Source organism: Hyperoodon ampullatus, assembly GCF_949752795.1.
Source record: "Hyperoodon ampullatus genome assembly, chromosome: 9".
Lineage (NCBI taxonomy): Eukaryota > Metazoa > Chordata > Mammalia > Artiodactyla > Ziphiidae > Hyperoodon > Hyperoodon ampullatus.
Window position 1 is genome coordinate 101,895,786 of NC_136922.1, and position 24,747 is coordinate 101,920,532.

The 24,747-nt window shown below is 54.6% G+C and overlaps 1 protein-coding gene across 1 annotated transcript; it reads left to right on the forward strand.

The window, feature by feature from the left end:
* Positions 1-1,027: 1,027 nt before the first annotated feature.
* ZNF282 (zinc finger protein 282) lies at positions 1,028-24,406 on the forward strand (the record flags this gene model as incomplete). Its single annotated transcript, XM_079711183.1, has 8 exons — positions 1,028-1,192; positions 4,345-4,764; positions 11,992-12,118; positions 12,638-12,757; positions 14,535-14,654; positions 16,395-16,508; positions 17,630-17,743; positions 23,619-24,406. 8 exons carry the CDS (start codon positions 1,028-1,030, stop codon positions 24,404-24,406), a joined length of 1,968 nt encoding a protein of 655 aa, XP_079567309.1.
* Between the last annotated feature and the right edge of the window lie 341 nt (positions 24,407-24,747).

Genomic DNA, 24,747 nt, shown 5'->3' on the forward strand with positions numbered 1-24,747 from the left:
GACAGAGTAGACACTGTTTTGAGGATAATTACAAGGACTTACCTTTTGGAGGTAATTACCTTTGTTGGGTGCCTATAAGCACTGTTCTCATTTGATTTGTAACTGTGGAATAGACATTATTTTCTTCATTTATATATGAAGAGACCAAGTGAAGCTCAGAGAAGTGAAATTGCTCACAGTTACAGCTAATGAGTGGTGATTTTGGAATTTAAATTCAGGTATATCAAACTGCAAAGCCCACCCGCTGCCCAAGCAGCAGCTGGCACATAGTAGGTGCTCAGTAAATATATGTGGAATGAGTGAATGAGTTTTCCCCTTCCCATTTCTTCTCCATCAGCTTATCTTGTCCTCTCCCCCGCTCCTCCTCTGACTTGGCCTGACGTTTCAAAGTGCCGTTGGCTTACATTTAAAGGTTCTGGAAGAGGCTGCTGTTAAAATGCAGTGAGTGCACCTTACCTGGGAGGAAGAGTTTGGCCCTCTTCTGACACAGACCAGGTCACTTCTCTGTCCAATCCAGGCCAATGCAAAGGCCTGGAGTTGATCCAGGTAAATTTGGATTGAGAAGAGGGAGAGTGGGGAGGTGAAGGCTGCAAAGGAGTGAGGCAAGAGGAAAGGCCAGAACAAAGAGTCTGGAGACAATTGCCAATTTTTCAAAAGGGTCAGGTCCTTTGGGATGGGATGCCCAATAAATATTAGCCGAATTAACAGAAATCCAGCCCCAGGGCCCGTCTGCCTTGTTGGGGACTCTAGGGCAGGCAGGTATGAGAGGTATACCTGCGCAGGGCCACTTTGGGGGCGGCGGTGGCCCCCTGGCCCCGGAGCGGCCCCGTTGGTCCCCGCAGGCGGGCAGGAGCTCGGAGGCCATTGGCTGGCGCGCGGGCGGCGGAGGGGCGGGGAGCGCCGCCGAAGGGGACTGTTTGCTCCTACGGGCTGTAGATGGAGCTGTCCGGCCCCGGCGAGGGGGAAGGCGCCTGGAAAACGTTCTTCTTCTCCCTGGCCGGCCCGAGCGGGGAACAGCGCTCCCAGGATGCAGTTTGTGTCAACACGGCCGCAGCCTCAGCAGCTGGGCATCCAGGGCCTGGGGCTGGACAGCGGGAGCTGGAGCTGGGCGCAGGCTCTGCCCCCGGAGGAGGTCTGCCACCAGGAGCCGGCGCTGCGCGGGGAAATGGCCGAGGGAATGCCGCCCATGCAGGTGGGTGCACCCCCGCCGGCGCCATGGCCGCCCGCCTGCCGTGGGGGCGGGGCGGGGCGCCGGGCAGTGGGCGCCGGGCGGCTGGGGGCCCGGGCCGCGCGGGGCGGGGACGGAGGCTGGGTGGGCCGGGGCGCCGGGGGCCCGCGCGGCAGGCCCGGCCCGGCGCCCTCGCAGGCCCCGCCCGCGCCCCGGAGCGGAGGGCGCCCGAGGCCGCGTGCCGGCAGGGCCCAGAGCCGGCGCCCGGGGAGGCCCCGCGGGGCGGGGGGCCCGGAACGCGCGGTCCCCGGGCCTTGGCGGGGCCGTGACCGCGTCACCCACCCCGGCCCGGGCTCGCCGAGGAGCTTGCCGGCCGCACTCGCGCCGGGCCGGCGACGTGGGCGCGCAGGGTACCTCATCAGGTCACACTGCGGCCACTCTGACGAAAAGATGTTTTAAACGTTGTATGGCCATCTTTCACCGAGCATAACGAGCGATTCACCTTTCCCCGGCACCGGCTGTGACGGAGGAAAGGGGCCGCTGAGAGGTGATTCTGCCCTCCTTCCAGCGGTGGGCAAACTTGGTTGCACATTAGAAGCACCTGAGCAGCTTAAGACTCCTGACGCCCAAGCCTCGTCCAGACCGGTTAAATCAGCGCCTCTGGGGTTGAGAATAGGCACCAGTCATTTCGTAAAGGTCCATAAGGATCTCAGTTCCGGAGTCAGAGCTCCAGAGCGGTGTGTAAAACACGAGGACGTGATGCTGAGAGAGGCCTGGATAGCTTTGCCCGGAGGAGAGTGTGGGCGCTGACCCTGGGCTGGACCCCGCGGAGCCTCCTCTGTCCCTGGCCTGGTTCTCAGCCAGCCGGGTTCTGACAAGTCGGCCAGGAGTTGCCGTGTCCTGTTTGATCATTTTTCAGCTTTAGGTCTCCAAACCTGTGTAGGGAAGCAGAATTTGCCGCCCCAAAATATGCCTCTTTGGCATAAGGATTATTTTAAGATGGTTATTTTAGAGAAGCTGCAGGCACGCGAGAAGCTCTGAAAACCAAGTAGGAGTTCCCTCTGTAAAAGAGAAATCTCCGTCGCTCTACCAGGAAGAGGAGCATGACTCAATGTCTCTGAGAACTCTTACCAGTGGAGAAGGCAAGGACTTACATCTGCATAAACCCGTATACCCTTGTGTCCTGTTCTTTTCCTGGTCACCTCCTGTGACTGACTCCTCCATCCCCCCAACATCATCTTCTGTCTTTAGCTGAAGATGGTATTTAAGGTAGTGGCCTGGGCCATTCTGGCGAGTAACTCAGTTTTCTGGGTCTCTCCCAGGTATACAGGAGGTATACTTGTTTTTGTTTGTTTGATTTTATTTAGTTATTTTGGCTGCGTTGGGTCTTCATTGCTGCACGCGGGCTTCCTCTGGTTGTGGCGAGCGGGGGCTACTCTTCGTTGAGGTGCGCAGGCTTCTCATTGCGGTGGCTTCTCTTGTTGCGGAGCACGGGCTCTAGGCGCACTGGCTTCAGGAGTTGTGGCTCGAGGGCTCTAGAGCGCAGGCTCAGTAGTTGTGGCACATGGGCTTAGTTGCTCCGCGGCATGTGGGATCTTCCTGGACCAGGGCTCGAACCCGTTTCCCCTGCATTGGCAGGTGGATTCTTATCCACTGCACCACCGGGGAAGCCCCGGTATACAGGTTTTTAAACTTCGTTTTTCTCATGTTAATCTGTCTTATGTCAATTCGCCTATTAGACCAGCCGAAGAACCTAGAAGGGTGGAAGGAAAATTTTTCTTCCCCAACACCTGCAAAAAGTAAACTGGGCCCAGTGACTCTCTGAACTTCCACCATCAGCCGTTGCCCCCTTCTGTAGGCCAGGCTGGAATGATGCCTGAATGAGCCCCAGTACATGGCTTTGCTGGAAATACTACTGCCCCTTATGGAGCAGGGTCTGGGGCCCAAGTCCTGCTGCCCTTTCTCCCAGGTCAGGAGTGATTCCCTGGAAGCTGGGTGATGCTCCTCCGTGGCTGTCACAGCTGCTCTGAGTTAGAGAGGGCAGTGAGCATGCCTGTCCCCACCTGCCCTGCTCACCTCTAAGTAACAGGTCTCCACTGCGCCCAGCCTGAGGGCCTCTTCAGCAGCAATGGAGAGAACAGAAAATGACACCTCCTCCCGTCCCATGTGGCAAGGAGAGGCCATTTCAGCCCTGCTGTCCAGTAAGCCCTGGGTAGCTGGTATGGTATGGGGCCAGTTCCCAGGTCACCAGTGCACAGTCACCGCCCCACTCTTGGTCATAGGGCTCAGCTCCTAACTTGCACCCAGGGGACCTCGCCCTCCAGGGTAAGGACCCAGAGCTGGGGGAGTACCAGAGGGCCGGGACCATCAGGTACCCCTCCCCCCTGGGAAGCAGAGGGGGCTGGGAGGTCTCCTCTTCCTCTTAGAGGTGTCCCCTCCTCCTCTCCTCGGTGAATGACATTTTTTGGCAAACCCACTTTTATTTTGGAAACTATGAATACGTACTTACATAAGGAGACACAGCTGCTCGTCTGCCTTCTTGCTCGGGCTCCCGGTGTCTCCCGTGGCCACAGCCCTGCTGGAAAGGCTGGCAGCCCAGTTACCTGAACTGTGTTTTCTGTCACCTGCAGCACCTAGAACTACTCTAGTTGACAGTGCAGCGAGGTGCTGTGGAATGACCGGCCACTTCTCTGTGGCTCTATTTCATCATCTTTAAAGCAGAGCTAGATAATCATTCTTGCCCTAACCTGCTTAGAGATGGCTGGGAAGATTAGGGGCAGATGACTGACATGAAAGTTTTTACTTTGAAACAGCAAACACTGGGCAGCTCTAGAGTTCATCATTAAGTCTAGCCCATGAAGGAAACAGATGGGCTCGCCAAGGGAAGTGGTTCGTGACATTTTAGGCAGGGGTCCACAGCCTTGACCTCTCAAGGGTCAAGGTGGGGTGGCAAACTAGTGGCCAGCTTGACTCCTGCAGGTGGGAAGTGGGAAGACTGGGTGGGTGGCTGCCCGAGCTCTTGCTGGCATGTTAAGGAACACCGGAGCCTGAGAGGCAGGGGCTTGGCAGGAGAGCGAGACTCTGCAGCATTGGATGAGTTGTCCCCTGCTCTCAGGCCACCCTGCCTCCTCACACAGGGTCTCATCCCCGCTGTCACTTTCTCCCTTCTCGCACAGGCTCAGGAATGGGACATGGACGCCCGGCGACCAATGCCTTTTCAGTTCCCACCCTTCCCAGATAGGGCACCCGTCTTCCCCGACCGCATGATGAGAGAGCCCCAGCTGCCCACGGCAGAGATCTCCCTCTGGACCGTGGTGGCCGCCATCCAGGCCGTAGAGAGGAAGGTGGATGCCCAGGCCAGCCAGCTGCTAAACCTGGAGGGCCGGACGGGGACGGCCGAGAAGAAGCTGGCCGACTGCGAGAAGACGGCCGTGGAGTTCGGGAACCACATGGAGGGCAAGTGGGCGGTGCTGGGGACCCTGCTGCAGGAGTACGGGCTGCTGCAGAGGCGGCTGGAGAACATGGAGAACCTGCTGAGGAACAGGAACTTCTGGGTCCTGCGGCTGCCCCCGGGCAGCAAGGGCGAGGTCCCCAAGGTAAGTGGCGGTCCCCAGGGGCAGGGATGGCGGAGAGGCCCAGCCCATGTGGACAACGCTCTTTTTGTCAGGCCTTCTCACAAGCGTCTCTGGCTCCCTGTTGCCTGACTTCAGTGTCTTCTTCCCAAAGCCTGCCTCCACTCTAACCACTTCGTCTGGAATGTTCCACCGCAGCGAGGCTGGCCTCCAGCCATGCCCCACGGAGCCCGCAGGCCCTGCCTGTGAGCCTTTGCCCTCACTGTTCCCAGTCCCCCCCGCTCCCAGGTGCCTGGGCGTCCGCAGATTCCGACAGCTCCTCATGCTTGGGTTTCCCCCTTGGCACCTGCAAATGACCCTTTGTCATTGGTTGTCTTTGTGTCTGCTCCTCTGAATGGTTGGAGACTGACCCAGACCACGCCACCCAGAGTCACTTGAGTCATGGCCACCGCCCTCCGGTGGGCCCTCCTCACAGTTCAGAATTCACGCTCCGTTTCCTGTTCCGTTTTCTCTCCTGCTGTCCCCGGCTCATCAAGCCTGCGGGCTCAGTCAGCACGCCCCTGAGAAGATGGGGTCACCCTCCGGAGACGCCACGTGCGGCTGCGTGTACTCTGCCTTCCTGTTACCGTGGGCTTGCACCCCACCCCTTCACTTGCTCCAGGAAGTCACGCAGCATCTGCCCTTTGTCCCCTGCCTCGTCACCTCCTCCCTCTCCACTAGCTCATCCCCGCCTGCAGCGTCGCCCGTCTCTTGTAATAAAACAAACTGCCTCCAGTGGTGCCTCATTTCTCTGCTCCTCTTTAAAGCAATCTTTACTTGCTGTCTCCAATTCTTTCTTCATTGTCTCTCTCTCCCTTTTTTAACCTTTTTATTATAGAAAATTCAAACCTAGACAAAAGTAGATCGAATCGTGTGAGGAACCCTCATGAATCCATCGTCCAGCTTCTGCAGTTATCAGCTCTTGGACAGTCTTGTTTCGTCTAACTCCCTACCCACATCCCCCTCCCATTTTATTTTGAAGCCCATCTCAGACAGCAGGCGTTTTAATTGTAAATATTTCAGTAGGTAGCTCTAAAAGGTAAGGACTCTTTTTTTAAAGTAATAATCTCAAGATTATCACTAGCATAACAAAGATCTCAACCTACTCCAATATCCAGTCAGTGTTCAGATTTTCACTTCTTCCAAAAATATTATATATTTTTTCTGTTAGTTTGCCTGAATCAGAACTCAAATAAGTCCACACACTGTGATTCCTGTGTCTCTTAAGTCTCTTCAGTCTGTAAGTTCCTCCTCCATCTCTCTCATTTTTCCTTGTAGTTTATCTGTGGAAGAAACTAGGCCATCTGTCCTGTGGAATTTCTCACTCTCTGGATTCTGCTGTTGCATCCTCTGGGGTCTACATCTAACATGTTCCTCTGTTCTCAGTATCCCAGCAAATTGGTGACTGGATGATTCTCCCTGGAACCCACGTGGTGGAGGCTTTTGCTGCCGCTTCTCCATCCTAGTGGTCTTGCCAAGGCTCTAATGACATCCATGGTATTAAAGCCAAGGGTTGTTAAAGCCATGGTATTAAAGCCTCCGTCTTCATCTCCCTGCCCTGTCAGCTGCATTTCACGCAGGAGACCCCTCCCTCCTTGAAACACCTGTTCGCATGCCTTCCAGGATCCCCGCACCCCCTTGGTTCTTTTCCTGCAGCACTACCTGCTCCTTCTCAGCCTTCTTTGCTGCTTTCCCCTCCTTTTCCTGACTTCTAGCGTTTGGAGGGGTCCAGGGCTCCGTCCTGACCTTCTGCTCACTCTCTACACTCCCTCCCTCATGATTTCATCCAGGATCAGCGTTTGAGATGCTGTCAACTCTCAAAGGCAGTCTTTCCCTCCCGCTCTGTCTCTGTATCCGGCCCAGACTTCCTCCTTGAATGCAGAGTCACGTTCCTACCTGTTAATTCAGCATCTCCGTCAGGATGTCAGTAAATCTCTTAGATTTAACTCGACCAAACTGAACCCCCGATTTCTGCCTGAATCCCTGTTCTACTCAAAGTTGCCCTCCTCTCCGTCGAAGACAAGAGCATCCTTCCAGCTGCTCAGGCCACAAGCCTTAGGGTCATCCTTCTCTCCTTTCTTTCTCACACCCAACTTCTGCTATATTAGTAAATACCATCTGATTTTTCTTCAAAACATATGCACAGCCCGGCCACTCCTCCCCGCCTCCACGGCTCCCGCCTTTGTCTGTTGAAGCCGTGGCTTCCTCCCTGGTCCTCTTGTCTCCATCCTGGGCCCCGCCCCCATACAGTCTATTCTCAGCAGAGCAGCCAGAGTAATCCTTTAAAAATATCCATCAGGGGCTTCCCTGGTGGTGCAGTGGTTGAGAGTCCGCCTGCCGATGCAGGGGACATGGGTTCGTGCCCCGGTCTGGGAAGATCCCACATGCCGCGGAGCGGCTGGGCCTGTGAGCCATGGCCACTGGGCCTGTGCGTCCGGAGCCTGTGCTCCACAATGGGAGAGGCCACAACAGTGAGAGGCCCGTGTACTGCAAAAAAAAAAAAAAAAAAAAAAAATCCATCAGTTGTGACTTGCCTGGCAGTCCAGTCCAGTGGTTAAGACTCCGCACTTCCACTTCAGGGGCCATGGGTTTAATCCTTGGTCGGGGAGCTAAAATCCCGCATGCTGCATGGCGAGGCTAAAAAATAAATATTCGTAGCTTTCTTCCCTGCCCCCGTACCCCCAATAAGGAGGAAGAAAAAATACAAATCAGTCATATTACACCTCTGCTTAAAACCCCCCAAATGGCTCCCCGTCTTATTCAGCATAAAAGCCCCCATGTCGTCAATGGCCCCTTCCTCCAGCCCACCCACCCGACCTCATCTCCCCTCACCCCCTCTTGGCCACTCGTTGCTCCCCATGGTCCCATGGCAAGGACTTTCCTCCACTGAAGGGCCCCTGCCCCGTCGCTCCCATCAGGGGTTCTGCTCAGCTGTCCCTGGCTCGCTGTCGCTTCCTGGCCACCCAGGCCCAGCCCACTCTTTCCTCGGTCCCTGTTCTCATTTCCTCCAAAGCACTTATGACATCAGGCATCTTAAATACTTACTTTTTTTTTTTGTCTCTTGGTTGGTTTCCCTCTGCTTGGTTCACTGCAGTGTCTTCGTGCCTACAACAGTACCTGGCTTATAGCAAAAAATGTTTGCCGAATGACTCTCCAGTTGGAGGGCTCACGCTTCCACGTAAGGGACTGGGCCTTCTTAGTCTTTGTGTCTGGTAGCCGACCCAGTGGCTTTGCCGGAGGAGGTGCTGGACAGTGATCCATTGAGGCCACGCAGAGCTGAGTTCTAACAGTGGCTTTGGTTCCTCCCTAAGCCACCCCCACCACTGAAGCCCCCAGGGGCTCGTTTTTGTAGACTTTGGCTTATATAACATATTGCCGTGTGGTATAGGTGGCATCTCCTCCCACGCTGCCCTTTGCCCTTGTCTGCGCTCTGCTTTAACTCGGTGCTGCGTCTCGGCCCTGCTGTGCGTTCTGTGTGTTGGGCCAGGCGTTGGGGGTCTTGAGTTGACACATACCCTCACAGAACAATGGAATGGTTGTGGGGTCCAGAATCAGAAGTCTTGGGTTTGAATCTTGGCTTTGCCATGTGCTGGTTTTCCTACCGCAGGTCAGCTATGTTTTGTGTTGTCTCTGAGCCTCCTCAATTCCTGTTTGGAAAGAAGTGAAGTATAAGTAAGTAATTTAGTAAGTAAATTCCCAGGTGGTCTCTCTGAGCTTCAGTGTTCTCATCTGTAACTTGAAGATGATAATATGCCTACTTCGTGGAGTTGTGAGGATTAACTGATTTCGTTGATGGGACAACACTATGTAGCTCATTGTAGTAGTTCTTTATTGCCATGTAACAAATGACCCCAACCCTTAGCAGCCTAAAAAAATTATTATTTATCATTTTGCAATTTTCGTGGGTTAAGAATTCAGGAGCCGCTTAGCTGAGTGGTTCTGGCTCAGAGTCTCATGAAGTTATAGTCAAGCTGATGACTGGGGCTACAGTCATCTGAAGGCGTGACTGAGGCTGGAGGATCGGCTTCCAGTATGCTCACTCGCCTGTGTTGGCAGGAAGCCTTAGCTAGTTCCTCACCACTTGGACCTGCTCCACAGGGCTGCTTGAGCATTCTCACAGCATGGCAGCTGGCTTCCCCTAGAGTGAGTGATCTAGAAAGAGAGACCAGGATGGAAGCTACAATGTCTTTTATGACCCAGTCTTAGAAATTGTACACCGTCACTTCTTTATTTATTTGTTAGGAGCAAGTCACTCAGTCCTACACTCAAGAGGAGGAAAATTAGGCTTTATTTTTTGAAGGGATTGTCAAAGAATTTGCAGACATATTTTAAAACCTCCGTAACCATAAAGCACCATGAGAATGTTAATTAATGTTGCTGGCAATAGTTTTAATTCATTGTAGACTCTTGGCCTTGCTAGATGCATTCTCTTTGTCAGATTCAAATTTAAGGCTGCTGTCTCAGCTTCTCTGTGCCTCGTGGGTTCTATTAATTGGTTAATTGTTCATGGATAATTCATGGATATTCTTTCCTGTCTGGCTAGGCTGTAGGTTCCCTGCAATCTTGGCCCATGTCTCAGAGTTCTGCTGCATCCTAGCAGAGTGAGGTTTTTGCAGAGTGCTGTCTATTTCCAATTGTGGGACTATGATTCTGGAGTTTTGACTGGTGAAGGGGGGGCAGAGGAGTTGGTGTGTGGGAAAAGATAACAAACTTGGTTTTGGATACATTTAGCTTGAGGTACTTAAAAGATGAATAGGGACTTCCCTGGCGGTCCAGTGGTTAAGACTTCGCCTTCCAATGCATGGGGTGCGGGTTTGATCCCTGGTCAGGGAGCTAAGATCCCACATGCCTCGCGGCCAAGAAAACAAAACATAAAACAGAAGCAATATTGTAACAAATTTAATGAAGACTTTAAAAAAATGGTCCATATCAAAAAAAAAAATCTTAAAAAAACAGATGAATAAATGAAGCCACTCAGAAGGCTATTGAAATGTGAACTTTGAAGGGAGGAAGGAACGCTGAAGAGTGTCATCTGCAAAGAGGTAACCACTGGACCTGTGAAAAGAATGAAACTGCCGAGGGGAAAGTGAGGAAACAGGGCAGGGTGAGGGCGGAGCCATGGTCCCGGGGGGAGGAAGAGGGAGCAGGTACAGAAGACGTGAACCGGGTGGGCAGGAGGCAGCGTGGTCCTGGAGACCAAGCGGGAGGAAATTCCAGGAAGGTGGTCTGACCTTTCAGAGAGGTCTGAAGGGGTGAAAGCTCACAGCAGGAGGCTGATGACCTCTCAGGATGTGGTTTCAGAGAGTAGGGGATGCTCATAGATTTCGGGGGTTAAGGATGCCTGGATTGGGAGGAAAGCACAGAACGTGTGTCTCGGGATGTGTCAAGTGAAAGGGAAGAGTAGACTCATCTGTGGTGGCAGAGTGACGTGGGGCTCCTCTCGGGCTGGGGGTCCTGAAGGCGGAACCGGGGGAGACGGAGAGACGGAGAATGCCAAAGGGAAAAGGTGGTTTGGGTTGAGTTTCACAGGCAGGAGGAGGAGAAATGAAGGGTACACGCGGGGGGCAAGGGTGCTGGCTTGGCAAGAAGGAGGGCAGAGACGGGAGTTTGCCAACAGCGACCTGCCATCAAGGGGAGACTGGAGGAGATGGCGGAAGGCCCGGGGAGCGCCGGGGAGAGGGAAGAGTGCGAAAGCAGCCCCCCGGGGAACACAGGGAGACGCCAGCAAGATCACCAGAAGGCTTCCGAAGCAGCCTGGAGCCAGGAGGCCTGAGTGTGTGGCGGTTGTCACCTGCAGAATTTTGTGACTTTTATCTAGAGCAGAGAATTAAAATGACGAAAGTGGCCTGTATCTGTTTTCCCAGGTTGGGGATTTGCCGAAGTCTGGTGGAAGATCCAGGGAATTAGGAGTTCTAGTTTCGTTTCTAAAGATGGGAGTCAGTCAGTGGGTGACATGCAGGTCTGCACATGGCACCTGCCCAGTCGCCCTTAGGGTGATGAGCACCTGATGCCACGGCTGGCATTTATCATTTGTGTGCGAGCACTGCCCACTTACCAAGCAGTGCACCAGCAGGCCTGACACCAAGAGTGCTGCTTTTTTTATTCACACAAAGGTGCCATGTGTCAGGTACAAAGACGGACGGACTAGGGTTAGGGCCTTGGGGAGAACCGAGGGCTTGGATTTCAGAGTGAGAGGGAAAGGCTGGTCCAGCAGGGGTGGGAAAGTGGTAGGAGGTAAGGCTATGTGGTCAGAGAAGTGAAGCTCAGATAGTGAAGTCTTGGAAGTGAAACCATCTTGAACAATTCTGTCCGAGATGAGGCCATGATGGTGAATGACTGAAATGAGTACAGACAAGAATCCTTGTCGACCTGAAACAACTGCTTTATGGAGCAGATTAGATGACCTTGGACGCCACGTGACTGACATTGGATGCTGGATGACTCGGGCCACAGTGGGACCTTCCTAGTGTTGGCAACAGCTATTCAACACATTCAACAAATATTGACTCCAAACTACATGCTTCTAGATGCTTGGGATATAGCGGTGCACGAAACAGTTCAAGATTCCGGAGCCTTAGCAGGGGCAAGTTTTAGTGACAAAAATGCGACTGTGTACCTAGGGGTGACCTGACTGAAGTACGGGTTCTGTAACAGGGTTTTATGGTGCTTGTCTCACTGATACGCACTCCAGGAACCTACTGCATCTCTGTCACCCTGAATGCCAAAAGCTTTACCTTCAGGTACCCAGTTTACCTAAAAGTGAAATTACAAAGGATGTGGTTAAATGCTTAATTTTTTTTTTTTTTGCGGTACGCGGGCCTCTCACTGTCGTGGCCTGTCCCGTTGCGGAGCACAGGCTCCGGATGCGCAGGCTCAGCGGCCATGGCTCACGGGCCCAGCCGCTCCACGGCATGTGGGAATCTTCCCAGACCGGGGCACAAACCCGCGTCCCCTGCATCGGCAGGCGGACTCTCAACCACTGCGCCACCAGGGAAGCCCTAAATGCTTAATTTTTAAAAGGTAGTGGTGACCATCATTGTTACTGGAGGCACAGGAGGATCAGGAACAGAGTGGACTGACTCCACTGAAACGGGCCGGGCGGGATGGGGAGGACGGGGGCCATGGATGGAGCGGGCCCAGTGCCCCTGATGAGGAGTTGGTGGCGGGGAGGAGCGAGTAGGAGGTTCCAGACTAAAACTCTTGTTGGCCCAGGTTCCGGTGACGTTTGTAGACATTGCTGTGTACTTCTCTGAGGACGAGTGGAAGAACCTGGATGAATGGCAGAAGGAGCTTTACAACAACCTGGTTAAGGAGAACTACAAAACCCTGATGTCCCTGGGTAAGGGCGCCTTCCCTCCGCTGTGGCGGGCACCTCGGGAGTGGGGAGTGAGATGCTTCTCGACCCATGGTGCACCACCCCCGGGCAAGGTGTTTCATGTTTATACCTCACGGAAACTCAAGAAACAATTTGCTTGCCTGCTAGGAAGTTAGAATGATTTGTAACAGAATGGAACGTGAAAACAGGGCCTATCACTGCAGGAATGAACACTGTGCTTCTGCCATTTTGGAATTACAGCCAAATAGCATCACTACGCGCGGACTCCCAGCAGCCTTGGATAAGCCGCAGTCGCTCTGCTGCTGGCTTTCAGAGACCAGCTGTTTCCACACCAGAAACTGGAGAATCTATTGACTTGTTTTCATAGTTCCTCGTGAGAGATTACCTGACGTACTCACATAACGGCCACCACCTAGAGGACCGCCGGGGTGGGGTGGGGGAGGGGAGAGCTCCACATCGCCCTTGATCGGGGCCCATTGATCAGCTTCACTCAGCTCTTCCTTCCCTTCCACCTCATTCCAGACTCGGACGGTCCAGTGTCCAAGCCTGATGCTCCACCCCAGGCCGAGCCCCGGGAAGAGCCTTGCGTGTGGGAGCAGCGTGACCCAGAAGAGAGAGAAATCCTGATGGATCCAGACACAGGTGATGGCAGCCAAAGACAGCCCTAGGTCCGGGGCAGGGTGGGAGAGAAGCAGCGCCATCCCTGCGTGAATTCCAGGCGGGCTTCTCCTGAGTTGTTCGTGGGGCCAGTTCTGCTGCCCTTGAAATTTGGCGGTCACCTACAGGAAGAGTGTCAGGGCCAGAAAGCACACCACAGATGTTTGTCTTTTGGGTCAGAACCGTGTAGCTCGAGGTGCCCAGGTAAGCTGGAGAGAAGAGGAAGCAGAGGGGGTGGGTGCCTTGCAGCCTCCCAGGCCTGATGGGGGCCCTAGACCTGAGTGCAGCTCCATCCGAGGGAGGTGGGCAGAGGGGGCTCTGCGTGGTGCATGTGGGGTGCGTGGCCGACTGCTTCGTGCCTGGCTGTCTTCTTCAGTATCCTCACCCCGTTCTCACGGATGCCCCACCGCAGGCAGCCTTACCCTCCAAGGCTTTCTCCTCATTCAGGGGAGATCTTAGGTTCTGAGGATCCAGTTCCCCGAGAACGTCACACCTGGTGATGGGAGGTGCAAGGCTTCTCGGGATCTCAGCTCCCCTGAGCACTGTCGGGCCAGGTGACATCTGGTCCTTGAACTGTATTCTCTGCCTTATCCCAGGAACCTTCACCCGTTGGCGCCCTCTGCCCTCCCTCCCTTTTCAGTGGAGGGTGTATTCACCGAAACTTCCCTAGAAGGTAGCTCGAGGCAGGCCCCTCCCCCTATTCTGCTGTCTTTATTGAGCTATAATTCACATGCTGTAAATTCACTTTTGAAGTGTATCACTCAGTTCACCAAGTTGTACAGCCGTCATCACTATCTAATTCCAGAACATTTTCATCACAGGGAACCCCGCACCCATGAGCAGTCACTCCTGTTCTCTATGCCCCCCCAGCCCCTGGTTGCTATGGATTTGCCTGTTCTGGACATTTCGTCTAAATGGCTCCTCCCCTGTCTCAGGTACCACAAATGTTTGAGGTCAGCAGCTGTGGTGACCTTTCACAGTAAAGCAATGTAACCTCAGCCGTTTCACTGAGTTATCATCCATCCCTGTGCCAGACAGAACAGGGACCACTGTGGCCTTTTTATGGATGGACCGAGCAGACTGAGCGCCACAGAGGGCAAGTGACTCATCCTCTGGGCTGGGGGCAGAGGTGAAACCAGGATCCATGTCTTCCACTTCCTCATGTAGTCTCTCTCCTGCTGGCTCCTGCTGGGACTAGTTATACATCACACCATAGACCCTCATAAGAGGAGCATGCCCCCGCGGTCACGTCATGGGGTCTGCATGGAAGATATGTTGTTATCTTTTATGCAAAAGGATGCTGTGCGTTATCCATCCAGGAATGGGACGGGGTTGCTTCCCTTTGCCCAGTCTAACTTCGTGTGTGTGTGTGTGTGTGTGTGTGTGTGTGTGTGTGTGCGTGCCTGTCTGGCCCACTCTTCCTGACTGGTGTGCAGAACAAGGACGAATGTCTCCCACACGGAGGGAGACCCATGGCCTGTTCTGATTGGCACCCACCCAGCGTGGGCTGTTTCTGGAACCCTCTCCCAGCCTTACCACACCTCATTTTGTGGCTTGGCCTACCCCCTTGTCCTGAACGTCGATCGCCTCTCTGCTCCCAGGACCTTCTGCTCCTGGGGCTTCCCCATAGTTGCCCAGAGGAACCCAAGACCCCTGTGCTCTTCCCCGGCCAGTGCTGTCAGCCGTGCTCCTGACCCCGGGAACGTCCAGCTGACCATCATTCATGAAAACGGCACCAAACGATGTGATTCTCTGTCCCCAGGAGCAGAGCCCCTGGTGCCTGCACAGGACGCGTCCTCTCAGGTGAAGCGGGAGGAGGCCCTGTGCGCCCGGGGTCAGCGGGGCCTGGAGGAAAGAGCCATCCCCACGGAGTCCATTACCGGTGAGTGGGCTGACTGGCCGCCCAAGCCGGGTGGCAGAGGAAAGGTCCAACGTGGTCTGCAGGTGCCCAGCGTTGTCTGACGTGTGTGCCAGGCCAGAGGCCTGAGCTGAAAACGGAAGATTGTGGGTCCAGGATGGATGGAGAGACGGGGTTTCCCACGAGGCACAGACCCGGCACACGAAGTGGACGAGTTGCCAGCACGTCTGGGCTTAGCCGTTCTGTTTTCTCTTCTTTGTAATATCAGTTTTTAACTATTCCTTTCTTCCCTTGGAAAGTAGTATCTGCAGAAGTACTGAGTGTGAGGCGTTTTACAGGTCCCGTGGGTAGGGGAATCTGTGGGTCCGTGAGACCTGCTCCCAACCGGTGGGAAGAGCTTTCGTTGTTTTAGCCAAGCACTTATGGCTGCTGCCTCTGTGTCAGGCCCCGCACGGCTGCAGTCCTGTCGGGTGGTCTGGATAGCTCCTCTGCGATGGCATTCCGGCTGGACTTTGTACGTGAGATCTCTGTTAGAGAAGATATGTATTTATTAGTCAGAGTTCTCCAAACAGTCAACAGGGTGAGTGTGTGCGTGCATGTGTGTGTGCGCATGTGTGTAGAGAGAGATTGATTGAGTGATTGAATTTAAGGAGCTGGCTTCTGCCAACTGGAGCGCCGGGGCAGTCTGCAGGCAGGATTCCCTTTTCCTTGGGATGTCAGTCTTTTGCCCATTAAGGCCGTCAGGTGGTGGGACGGGGCCCACCCACATTATGGGAGGCAGTCCACCCTACTCAAAGTCTTGTTGAACTCCTCAAAACAAAAAAACAACACAGAAACATCGAGAATAATGTTTGGCCCAGTATCTGGGTACTGTGGTCTAGGCAAGTTGACACATAAAATTAACCATCACAGGATATATTAACACACTGTAGCTCTTTACTTATCCACAAGTTAGAGCTCCACAAACCTCATCCCCCTCAGTCAAAGCCTCACACTCACAGGTAAGTGATAGCAGCCCCCAAGCAGAGGAAAGCCGCTTCCCAGTTCATCCAGCCCGTTCCTCAGAGAGCATCACAGAGCTTCAAAGGGATCTTTAAGAGATAAGTAGGCAATAAAGGGTAAATGAGGTTTAATAGACTCTGCAGAGGAAAGAGGGTGTAGGATACATCTTAGAAAAATCCCGTTAAGATGGTTAAGATAGGGCTTCCCTGGTGGCGCAGTGGTTGAGAGTCCGCCTGCCAATGCAGGGGACATGGGTTCGTGCCCCGGTCTGGGAAGATCCCACATGCCGCAGAACGGCTGGTCCCGTGAGCCGCGTCCGGAGCCTGCGCATCCGCAACGGGAGAGGCCACAACAGTGAGAGGCCCATGTACCGCAAAAAAAAAAAAAAAAAAAAGATGGTTAAGATAAAAGGCTTCCTGGAAGGTGTCATTTTCCTGGATGGTCCCTGCAGGAGGAAGACCTCCTTCCACAGTGTTGCTCAGGCCTCAGGCGTGAACCTCGGTTGAAGGAGTTAAATTCCTGAAGGACAGGAAAGCTCTCTCGATGACATCACTGTTACGTCACCCCCCTGTAGCATCCACTTATTTGCGGCAAAAGCTCCAGCAACTGAGGCCAAGCTGACCTAAAGCTTTAATTAACTAGAAAAATTGCTGCTGATGTTTAGGGAAAGAAACAAATTGCCTGACACGAGAGACTTAAAGCACCGCCTTGCGGGCGTTTCCATGTCCCCTGACACCTTTGCTGCTCTGTTCCCACAAGCAGACTCACCAGCTTCTGCCCAAGACCTCCTGTCCCGGATCAAACAGGAAGACCCGCCGTGCGTGTGGGCTCAGCAGGAGTTGGCGGAGAGGGACATTCCAACGGACCCCAACTCAGGTGAGCGTGCCGTCGGAGCACGGGGAGGATGACTTCCGTAACTGCCAGAAAATCAATCCAATTGAGTCACTTTGGTCAAAGGCCAGTGAAAGACCCAGGAAATAAAACTACAGTGTGTTCCTCAGGTGGCGACTTTGTACACATTTTGGCATAAAACTATTAGAAAAGTGGGGAGGATTTCTCTAAAGGAATCATCACACTGATAATTTGTACTGTCAGTGAACTGATACTAAAATGACTTCACTGATTTCTGAAATATAATTAAAAAGCCTTTTAAAAGTTGTATATATTTCTGTGACAGAAAGAAAGAAAGTAATTCACGTTTCCTGGAATCTTCCTTGAGTGAATAGTAGTTAGATGTCTCCCAGGAAACTTCTGGGGAGAGTCCAGGCATAAAGGGAAGCATAAAAGAACAATAGGGAAGCTCTGCCCACCCAGGCCCCATGTGTGTGTGCTTGCGGGCGTGCGTGTGCATTTGTGTGCGTGTGCACTGTGTGTGTGCGTGTGCGCGTGTGTTCACATACGCTTGCAGAGCTGGAGGAGGCCAGTGTTATCTTGTTTACTGGTTGTGACCCCAAAGTCTCATGCATCCCCACACACCAGGAAAAGAAGCAGCTGTAAAATCTAGGATTCCGTGTCGTTTGTCAACTCTACAACTTCACAAGGGGGGGATGTTGAAGGGGTCCAGGGCAGAGGAGCAAGCAGCTCCCTCCCGACAGAGAGGCGGCAGTGTCCACTGCAGGTCCTATTAATGACCTTTGTCCACCGCTTCTGCCATGGCCGATCTGGAAGGCCGACCTCTCCTCCCTTGGTCCTGTGGGCCGGCAGAGGCCAGGCTCCCCTCCGGCCTGGCCCCGCAGATGGCCCTGGGGCTCCGAGGACAGAGCCAGAAGACCTGGGTTCCGGTCCTGACTCTGCTGCCACACAGCCTCCTCCCTGGCAGCAGCACCAGTGAGGTCCCATCTGGGGAGGCTGTTGGCAGGCGGGGGGACAGGGATACCCAAACTGCCACACGCCCTCTGAGCAGAGCAGCGGCGTCTGCACGTGACGGTGTTCGAACTTCCGGTGGGATGCTCGGTGGAAAGGAACAGGCTCTAAGGCTGCCTTCTTTCCCCGAGCAGAGTCTCTGATCTCCGCACACGACATCTTGTCCTGGATAAAGCAGGAGGAGCAGCCGTACCCGTGGGGCCCTCGCGACTCCATGGAAGGAGAGCTCGGATTGGATTCTGGCCCCGGTGAGTGGTGCATCCAGTGGGGCCCCTGGGTGTTTTGTCCACAGGGATGGTTGCTTACCCAGCCTAGCCCCTTATAGGATGATGTTCTGTCACGGCAGGCTTTCGAAGGCCTGTATCAAAGCACTGTCCCCTTTCCTTCTGGAGGATGGCAGGTATGTTAGTCTCCTAGGGCTGTCTTAACAAAAATACCCAACTGGGTGGCTTAAAACAGCAGAAATGTATTCTCTCATAGTTCTGGAGGCCTGAAGTCTGAAATCAAAGGGTCGGCACGGCCATGCTCCCTCTGAAAGCTGTAGGGGAGCCCTGCCTTGCCTCTGCCTGGCTTCTGTGTTTGTTGGTGATCTTTGGTGTTCCTTGGTCTGTGGATGTGTCACCCCAATCTTCTGTCTTCACACGGTCTGTGTCTTATAAGGTCACGAGTCACATTGGGTCAGGGGCCTGCCCTCCTCCAGTATGACCTCATCTTAACTACCCCTGGAAAGATCCTATTTCCAATTAAGGTCACATTCTGAAGTACTTGGGGGGTCCAGATTTTGATGTATCTTTTGGGGGGATGTAATTCAACCCATAACAACAGGGAAAGGCAAGCAGGCTGGGAGCGAGCTGAGGCAGTGGTGTCTGAGCAGCAGGTGATGGCAGCAGGTGGCTCACACACTAGGAAACACTCACCAGAGCACCCAAGGCAGCTGACACCTCAGAGTAACTGGGAAGATCCTGAAGCTCAAATAGGAAGAGGGGATTTTTTTCTGCTGACAAGTATGAGGCCAAATATCTCCCCTGACTTGGGTCTCTTGGGTCTTTCTGGCAGCTCCCTTACTGGCTGAGGACCTTTGTCATGTGTTGGTGGATTAGGTAACACGTAACATCAGGCTCACATTCCTTGCCAGGGCCAGTACCACTGAAACAGCTGGCTTGATGTCCTCTGGGTGATTGGGGTGGTGAAGGGACAATTAATCGTATGTTCCTTGCTCACATTCCTGACACCCTCTAAGAGCTCGAAATCCATGTCAGAGCTGAGGACACGGGTTATTTCTGAATCTGAAGGGACATTTAAAACCCAGGTGAGCGGATCTCACTCTCTGTGAGACAAACTTAGTTCAGTCTGGAAGAGCAGAATGGGGCCGGAGGAATGGGCAGGAGATGGCAGAGGAACGGTGCACATCCTTGTCTAAAACAGAATTTCAGTTGTCCTCTTTCTAACCCGCTGGTGGGGTGGGATGTGACGGGGACATCCAGGGGACTGCCTGTGAGGGCAGGAAGAAGTGATAGCAGTGGATGCTACCCATGCTCTGCAGCACTCAGGCTACCATTTCTAGCCCTGGCCCTGAAGGCAGGGGTACCAGATCGTCAAACATTATGCCAGGAAACTCTGCCCAAATCTTCGTCCCTCAGCGCTGCCTTCCGATTTCTCCAACTTGGCTAAGAGCGTGTGGGCTTCAGGGAGCCTTTTCCTGGGACCTGCGTGGTTGTGGAAACAATGTGAGAAACTCGTGCAGAAATCGCCAGGCTTTGCAAATTACCAACACGCTTTCCTTCTCCAGTTCGAATATGCCGAGCGACTCATAGAACAGTTGGCCTCGTGTTGTTTTGTCTCTGGGAGGCCTTAGAAACTTGGCATTTGGGAAGAGATGCCCAGAACTGGGGGAGAGGGGTATCTGGAAATGCTTCTCCTGCCCGCCCAGTCACTAGAGCCTCATATCAGAGCCTCTTGTCTTTCTCCCAAAATGAGCCTGCCTTCCACTCATTAATGTTGGAATGTGAGATTAGTATGTCACCTGTGATTTCTTTGAGGTTTAAAACCCACCTAGTGCTGTGGTTGCCAAGGACAACCAGGTGGACTTTTGGTAAGACGTGGCATCATGTGGTCGTCTTCTGGAGGGGGCTTGGGAGGGGAGAGGGGGCAGGGCTAGAGAGCAAAACGCAGAAATATATACACGCGCACGCCAGCCCCCTTCCCTGGCCCTGCCATAAACAAGAGAGAAAGACCTGGTGTCCTGCGTAACTCAAAGTCAGACGGCAGCCTAACTGGACCTTACATTTTAGTCAGAAGGCTTCCTGGCTTTATATATTAATGAGTGGGTACTAACTCTGTGCTCTCTGACAGTTGGTGTAAGACAGAAAAAAAGTCTGGTTCCCTCAGAAGTAATGTGCATGGGGCTCCACTGAAGCAGGAAGTATGAATAGGGGTTTGGAGTTCAGTGGCTACCGGGTGCTTCTGGAGAGAGTGGGGAACCTCGGGCCAGACCGCCCTCCCCGGACGCCAGTACTCAAAACATACTCGCAAATCACAGGATACGATTTGAAAGCACCCTCCTGAAATTCCCACGTACTGCCTTGGGTTAAAACTGGTTAAAACAGTGATTCCAGCCTTTTTTAGTCTCTGTGACTTAACAAATATTTACCTCGTGCCTGCTCTATGCTATGCAGTACTACAGGCACTTGGAGTAAGTGGTGAAGAAGGACCAGGGGCCTTTCCCTCTGTGGGACGGTGATGGACCATAAGCAGGCAAACAAGATCAAGTCGGGGTGGTAAATGCTCTGAACGTAACGACTCAGGGAGAACAGGAGGATGGGAGTCGGGGCAGGAGAGGAGGAAGCACTTGAGTGTGTCCAGATCATGAGAAGGAGCTGACCATGGGGCTGCTGGGGAAGGGAAGGCCACAAGAGGGAAGGCCATAGGGAGGCCATCTGGGGACTGAGGTTGGAGCAATAGACAAGGAGGAGTCTGACCACGTATGACCTATGGGCCGGGTTAGCGTCTGGATTTTATGCTAATATGAAAGGAGACTGACGGAGGGTTTTAAACACAGTGGTGACATGATCTGGTTTAGATTTTTAAAACGTAAGTTTGGGAATTGACTGGAGTCAGGTGGGGAGAAAGAGCCAGAAGCAGGGAAACCAGGTAGGAGCTAATGTAGTGGGTAGAGACCAGGTCAAGAGGTGATGGTTGGAAATATACCTGATGGATTGTCTGTGGTGGATGAGGAGACAAGAGCGACTCCTCGGTTTTGATCTGGAAACACTGGGCGAACGGTGGTGCTGTTTGCTGAAATGGTGAGTCCTGGAAAAGCAGCAGGTTAGCTGTGTAAATTAGGTGCTCTCCTCTGGACCCGTTCAACTTGAGATGACATCCGGGTAGCAATGTCAAGAGTCTGAAGATGGAGAGCCTGGGGCTAGATTGATTGGGGAGTTACAGGTTGCAAGGACTTCTGACACCAACTACCTGGCACTAGGCCAGACTTCATAGGTGAAGCACCTCGTTCTCCACCTGACTGCTCTCACCTCACACAGCAGCTGCAAGTTCGAGGGTCCCCAGACCACCCGCACTTCTGACCAGCTGGCTGCAAATTCAGGGGTCTCCATTAATGCCTCGGGTGCAGTAATTCCCTAGAACAACTCACAGAACTCAGGAAAGTGCTATACTTACAATTAGTTTTATTAGAGCAAGAGGATTCAAATCAGAACCAGCTGAAAGGGGAGATCCACAGGACCAGGTCTGGGAGGGTCCTAAGCATGAAGCTTCTGTTATCTACTCCCTGTGGAGTCGGGAGTGTCATGCTCCCCGCACAGTGATGAGGGACAGTACTGCCTACCAGAGAACCGCACCGGAGCCTCTGTGTCCAGAGTTTGTACTGGGGTTTCTTTACATACGTACAGTTGATTGAATATTCAAACTGCTTTAAAGAATAAAGACATTTATTCTCGGGCTTCCCTGGTGGCGCAGTGGTTGAGAGTCCACCTGCTGATGCAGGAGACACGGGTTTGTGCCCCGGTCTGGGAAGATCCCACATGCCGCCGAGCGGCTGGGCCCGTGAGCCATGGCCGCTGAGCCTGCGCATCCGGAGCCTGTGCTCCGCAACGGGAGAGGCCACAACAGTGAGAGGCCCGCATACCACAAAAATAAAATAAAATAAAATAAAATAAAAGACATTTATTCTCTTATGTAACTAAGAGGTAGTCCAGTTTTAGCCTTGGTTGGTTCAAGGATGCAGCTATATTATCAAGCACCCAGGTTCTTTCCAACTGCTTGTTCGGTCATCCTTGGTGTGGATGGAGCAAGCTGGCCACAGCTGTTCCAAGCATCACCTCCAGACCCAGAGGGAAAGGAAGGGCCGTCTTTTTTCCTGCACTGTCTCCAAGGAGTGAGGACGCTTTCCCGGAAGCCTCCCAGCAAACACATCTCATCGGCCAGAACAAGGTCCCGTGCTTGTATCTGAATCAGTTACTGGCCAGCGAGTTCTGGAGTTAAAGTCCTCATGTTAGAGGCGGGAGGAGAAGGTGTGACGTAATCCCCATGGAGAGTGGAAAAGGGCATGCTGAGTCATGGGGTAGGATGCCAGGGTCTGAGGTGTGTGATCTTCTCCAGCAGCCTTCAGCTACTTGAGTGCTGTCACTGCATTGGGGTCCCCCAGGCAAGCCCAACAGAGGAGAGAGGGGCAGAGGGAGCACAGGAGCTAAGCTGGGTCAGGAAGGGAGAACAGAGGCGGGGGGCGGGGGGAGCAGGGAGGCAGCGGACAGAAGTGGTCTGGTGCTCAGTCCGAGTTTGAAGAATGATCAGAGTGGGATTAGGATTGTTTGGGGTTGGGTTTCCTGGGAAACAGTCCCTGAGATGGAGGTTTACATGCACGTGGTTTCCTTGGGGGTCCTCTTGGGAATAACACCCACGAAGGAGTGAGAGTAGCCAGTCGGGTAGAAGGAGAAGCAAGGCCCACAGTGCAGCTGTGACAGAGGCCACAGCCAAACCTGCAGGATCAACGGCATGACATCCTGGATCGAGGCTAGGAGAGTTACGGTGGCCCCTGCCCCTGGCCAGTGTCCTATGGAAATGGTTCTCTGCCTGGTCAGTGTTGGTTGGGATAGAGGGGGCCAGGCTGGGCCCAGTCTGTCTAGGAGTGTCACGTAAGGAACACATGTCACGGGGAGGGGGCTCCTGCAGGAAGAAAGGACTGTGAACTGGGGATCGAGGAGGTGATGGAGGGTGAAGGAAAGGGAAGACTCCTAAATACAGTCAGCAAACCCAGTAGTGCCTTGGAAGTCGGAGTCCTGGGCCTAAGATTGCTGCTCCGATGCTCAGAGCCTGGGCTTTGTGCCCCACTGACCCCAAGGTAGTGTGGAACCATGCACCCTGGAGACTCAGGGATGCGGGAAAGGGCATCATTGCAGGAGCGAGACAGGCGCTTCCTGGGGAGGCTGGCTGGGCAGCCACTTCCACACGAGGATGTGGAGAGCGCCAGTCACATGTGGTCCGCGGCCAGGTGGGGTCAGGCGCCAGGGTGGGACTCATATCAACCCGGCTGACCCCGCCGCTGTACAAGGCCGAAGGCTGCCTGCTTAGTGGAGACATAACTGCAAATCGCAGGGTGGTTATGCGCCCGGCCCCCTGCATTCCCCTCCTGTAGGCCTTCAGACGGGCTTTTCACCTGGGATAGGTTCTGGCAAACTGTCTCCCTCCAGTCGAGAGATTCTCCGTAGGTAAATTAACACTGAACATCAGAATACAATTAAGTCTTATTATTTCCAGGCGATTCCGCCTTCCAGGGGGACTTCCGCAGAGCACCGCTCCTCCGCCCACCGGCTCCCGGCATCTGGGGGTGTTTCCTATCCTAACTGCGTGCCACCTGCCTGACCCGCTTCAGGTTTTCTCCAGCTGGTGGCTCTGTGCAGCTCCGAGGGTTGGGGAACCCTCGAGCACAGGGAACGTGATCATTTGCCTTGTTCAATCCCCTCATCCTTTAGAGAAGCTGAGGCCCGGCTAGCCTGTGACTCGCGGGAAGCCGCAGAGGAACTAGTTAAGGCCCGGGGCCCCCTTGCAGGGACGGCGTGAGTCCTGGACCGAGCAGTGTCAGCATGTCGCTTCTTCGTGTCTCCCCCCCAGGTGACAGCCTGCTGATGGTGAAGAACCCGCCCCCGGCCCCGCCGCAGCCCCCGCCCGCCCCGCAGAGCCTGCCCCCGCTGCCGGCGCCCCCCGAGGACTCGGGCGGCCCCCCGAGCCGCGGCGGGGGCGCGCTGCTGGACGACGGCTTCCCTGCGCTGCCCGGCGAGCGGGGCGCGGGCGGGGCGCAGGCGGGCGGCCAAGCGGGCGGCGGCGGGGCCGCGGGGGGCGCGGGCGCGGGCGGGGGCGGCGGGGGCTGCGGCAGCTGCTGCCCGGGCGGCCTCCGCCGGAGCCTCCTCCTGCACGGCGCGCGCAGCAAGCCCTATTCGTGCCCGGAGTGCGGCAAGAGCTTCGGTGTGCGCAAGAGCCTCATCATCCACCACCGCAGCCACACCAAGGAGCGGCCGTACGAGTGCGCCGAGTGCGAGAAGAGCTTCAACTGCCACTCGGGCCTCATCCGCCACCAGATGACGCACCGCGGCGAGCGGCCCTACAAGTGCTCCGAGTGCGAGAAGACCTACAGCCGCAAGGAGCACCTGCAGAACCACCAGCGGCTGCACACGGGCGAGCGGCCCTTCCAGTGCGCGCTGTGCGGCAAGAGCTTCATCCGCAAGCAGAACCTGCTCAAGCACCAGCGCATCCACACCGGCGAGCGGCCCTACACGTGCGGCGAGTGCGGCAAGAGCTTCCGCTACAAGGAGTCGCTCAAGGACCACCTGCGCGTGCACAGCGGCGGCGGACCGGGCCTCGGCGCCCAGCGGCCCCTCCAGGCGCCGCCAGAGCGAGACTAGGGCTGGGCCGGGGGAGGGAAGGGCCCGGCGGCAGGAGCAGGGGGCGGGGGCGAGCCCGGGGGCGTCCTGAGGCCCCACGATCCGATCCTGCCCTTGGTTCTCGGGGCGCCTTCCCTCCCTCTACCCGCCACCTGCTGGAAATCGGGAACAGGAATTGCACTCCAGACGGGGTCCCCTGAGTGTGGGGCAGGGGTCCCCTAGACCTGTCCGGCCTGAATGGACAGCCCAGCTCTTCTCATAGGGTGGACCAAGGGGGCCGGCACAGGGAAGGTGCCGGAAGGACAGCGGATAGGTCCCTCTTCCGGCACCCCCCCTCAGACACCTAGCGTGCCCATTGGGCC